Source organism: Callionymus lyra, chromosome 14, assembly GCF_982586985.1.
Source record: "Callionymus lyra chromosome 14, fCalLyr1.hap1.1, whole genome shotgun sequence".
NCBI classification, from domain to species: Eukaryota; Metazoa; Chordata; class Actinopteri; order Syngnathiformes; family Callionymidae; genus Callionymus; species Callionymus lyra.
Window position 1 is genome coordinate 17,536,987 of NC_141831.1, and position 3,704 is coordinate 17,540,690.

The 3,704-nt window shown below is 40.4% G+C and overlaps 1 protein-coding gene across 1 annotated transcript; it reads right to left on the reverse strand.

Annotated features, from left to right (window-relative positions):
* Positions 1 to 324: 324 nt before the first annotated feature.
* On the reverse strand, positions 325 to 2,499 carry LOC148066222 (C4b-binding protein). Its single transcript, XM_087808134.1, has 5 exons — positions 2,406 to 2,499; positions 1,826 to 1,993; positions 1,586 to 1,753; positions 462 to 657; positions 325 to 391 (listed from the first exon to the last, which is right to left on the reverse strand). Exons 1-5 carry the CDS (start codon positions 2,497 to 2,499, stop codon positions 325 to 327), a joined length of 693 nt encoding a protein of 230 aa, XP_087664260.1.
* Between the last annotated feature and the right edge of the window lie 1,205 nt (positions 2,500 to 3,704).

Sequence of the window (3,704 nt, forward strand, 5' to 3'; positions counted from 1 at the left end):
AGCTGTAAAACTGAAATTAATTGAAATTGAATTTCGGAAAATAACTGTATAAATACGAAATACATGTTAATTAAAAGTATATATTTATTAAATAAAATATATTAAAGTTAAATGTATCAATAAATAAATGTATATACTGTATACACAGGAATATCACAATTCTTTGAAGTAATTCATTTTTTAATTTGTCCACAAATTTATGTTTTTATTAACAGATAAAGTTGAGTATTAATCCATTTATTTACTTATAATAGAATTTATCTTCCTTCATGAATGTTAAAGGAACAACTGCACAGTTTTAAATCACTTCATGTTTCAATTATCTCACAGCTTCAGCTCCGCCCCTTGACCCACAAGCCTGTCAATCATCCTCATCACCACCGCGTAGACGCTGCAAGACAACGAGACGTGCGGTCGAGTCAGAAGGTTTTCTTCTTGCTTGGTCATGTGACTCACCGCACGCCAGCGAACAGTCGCAGATACACGGCACGCAGCGAGCGAAGAAGCGCTTCCAGCCGGAGTCCTTCTTCCTGCAGTTGTAGATGCTGGTGCAGCCTTGCTTGGGGGCGCCGTGGTAACTCTTGCCCTCGCAGGTGGAGCTGCAGGTCCCGTCCAGTTCCCCCTCGCTGACCTCCACGCGACCCCTGCGGCACATACCTTCAACAACAGAGAGAGGACAGTTGACATCTTGAAGAACAGAAGTGGAGAGTCCGACAACCTTCTTGAGTCCAACAACATTAGCGATTCCCCAAAAATCAGAGAGTCCAACAACATCAGTGTGTCCAACATCAGTAAGTCCGACAACATGAGCGAGTTCAACGAAATCCGTGAGTCCAACAACATGAGCGAGTCCAACAAAACCACAGAGTCAAACAACATTAGTGAGTCCAACATTAGCAAGTCCAACAACATGAGCGAGTTCAATGAAATCAGAGAGTCCAACAACATTAGTGAGTCCAACAGCATTAGTTAGTGCAACAACATTAGCGAATCCAACAAAATCAGAGAGTCCAACAACATTAGTGAGTCCAACAGCATTAGTGAGTGCAACAACATTTGCGAATCCAACAAAATCAGAGCGTCTAACGACATTAGTGAGTCCAACACCGTTGAGACAACAACATCAGTGAGTCCAACAACATTAGTTAGTCAAACAACACTGTTGAGTCAAACATTAAAGAGTCAAACAGCACTTTGTAACTAAAAAGTTCGAATTAAATAAAAACTATTATTATTATTATCATTATTGATTCAAACAACATCATTGAGTCAAACTTTATTATTGAGTCGAACATTATTATTGAGTCAAACATTATTATTGAGTCGAACATTATTATTGAGTCAAACATTATTATTGAGTCAAACATTATTATTGAGTCCATTAACATTATTGAGTCAAACATAATTAACGAGTCAAAAAACATTTCAGAGTCAATCTTCATTTACGAGTCAAACAATATTTGCGAGTCAAAAAATGAAAGACACAAACACCAGAAGTGAGTCGTACTGTCCAACCAGAGGGAGTTGAGTCTGTGAGTCCTACAACAACAGCGAGAGGACAGTTGAAGGTCACACGATCACTCACGGAGGCAGCTGGGTCGTCTGCTCCAGCGCCCGCTGGCCTTGCACTGTCCCGTCGAGTTCCCGATCATCAGGAACCCGGGCCGGCAGGAGTAGCGCACCACCGAGCCGACCCACCAGTCGTTGCCGTGGACGAGACCGTTGTAGTCCACGACAGGACGTCCACAGTTGACTGTCACGGAGCAGAAGCATTGAAGTCACCAGGAGTCACCACGAGTCACCATTCCAGACTTGCAGCACTGACCTCGGCACAGGGACTTGTACCCGACCCAGCAGCAGGCGGAGTCTCCGCACGAGTCCCGCCTCAGCTCTTTGTGCCGGTTCTTACAGCCTCCCACACAGAGCGGCGCCGTGCCGGTCCAGTACACGTCATCGTAGGATCCAGGTGTGGGGGTCCAGTCCGGGTCACCTGCTGCAAGGTCAACAGAACCACGACTAAGAAGCTCTTTTTTGAAAAACGTCCTCATGGGAGATGCTACGGTGGCCCAGGAGGGCAAAAATAATTAACAGATTTTGGAGAAAAAAACATTGCAAAGACTCTGAACCAAAATGGCAAATTCCTGAAATAAATGTACAAACTCTTAAATAAAATGTTCAAACTCTGACACATATAACAGCTAAAACCTGCACGAGTCAGAACATTCCACAAAGATCATTTCAAAATGTTACCTATTGTCGCTTTAAAAATAATTTCAAGCTGTAAACAACCTTCTTTATCGTCCTTGAATCATAATATTTTGGTGTTTTTGTTCAGATAAAATGTTCCGCACTAGAGCCCATGAGGTTCAGAGGACGACACACGACGAGACGACTGAGGATCTTACCAGAACCGACCTCCTGGGTCACCTCTGGACTCTGACAGCCCGCTCCGTGGAGCAGCAGCAGCAGCAGCCAGAACCAGCTCAGGTTTCCCGCCATGACGGTTCTGTGACATCAAAGACCGGATGACGACATCATCGTCGTCGTCGTCGTCGTCGTTGTCACGGTAGTGAAGCGTCGTCGGTTCTGCAGCCGACCCGAGCTCAAGCTCCTGCTAATCCAATTAGGAGCCTCGGATCTGTCGAGGTCAGAGAGAGACTTGTGGACCAGAAGGAGAGTTTCTGACCAGAGAACACATCTGGAACTTTGAACATGTCAATTACTATTTTCTCCTTCATCACGGAAGTGTATCAGGACTTAAAATATTGAATCGTTGAATATCTTTATTTTGTGAATGCTGGGAAGCATTCACACAATGAATGCTTCCCAGCATTTGAGATCCTGTTTTCTTCTGACCTAAACGTTGTGCCACTTCTCCTCCCACAAATTTTATCCGATTTGAACCGTTGAACCAAAACTTTAATCAATTCAGCTCGTTTCCGAAATGCTGGCTTTGTTCTAGCTTTCTTTTATTCCTCTTTTTCTACCCCATTCATTTCAATGGGGAAAATCTTTAACTCATGTTTCAACTCCTTCCAGTTTGACCTACTACTTCTACTTTTACTACTTTTATTACTACTACTACTTATACTAGTAATTCTAAAACTACTTTACTTTTCTACTACTTATACTTTTACTACTACTTCTACTTTTACTACTAATTCTACAACTACTTTTACTTTTCTACTACTTCTACCTTTACTACTAATTCCACTTCTTCTACTTTAACTACTAATTCCACTTATATTTCTACAACTACTTCTACTGCTAATACTACTGCTATTTCTACTACTGCACAGCAGGGCCAGCATTCACACTGCATTTTCTTCTGGATATGCACTCTTTCTAGTTTAAATATTGTTTTTTACAGTTTTTTTCCCCTTACTTTTTATGATCATTAAATTCAATATTGAAAGCTACCTTTTTAATTATTATAAATATTATATATATATATATATTTTAAATTAATGAATACTTTTTTTTACACTATGTTATTAATTTCTGTAATTTAAAAATACTTCTATTTTTTAATTATAAGGGTTTTAAATGTATTAAAAACCTTTTTGTAACAACAACATTTTTGTATTGAATTAAAAGGCCATATGGATTAAAATGAAATAATCCAAATGAAATAAAAACATTCATTTATTCATTTTCTACCACTTTATTCCTTATGGGGGTCACGGGGAGAGTGAAGCCTATCC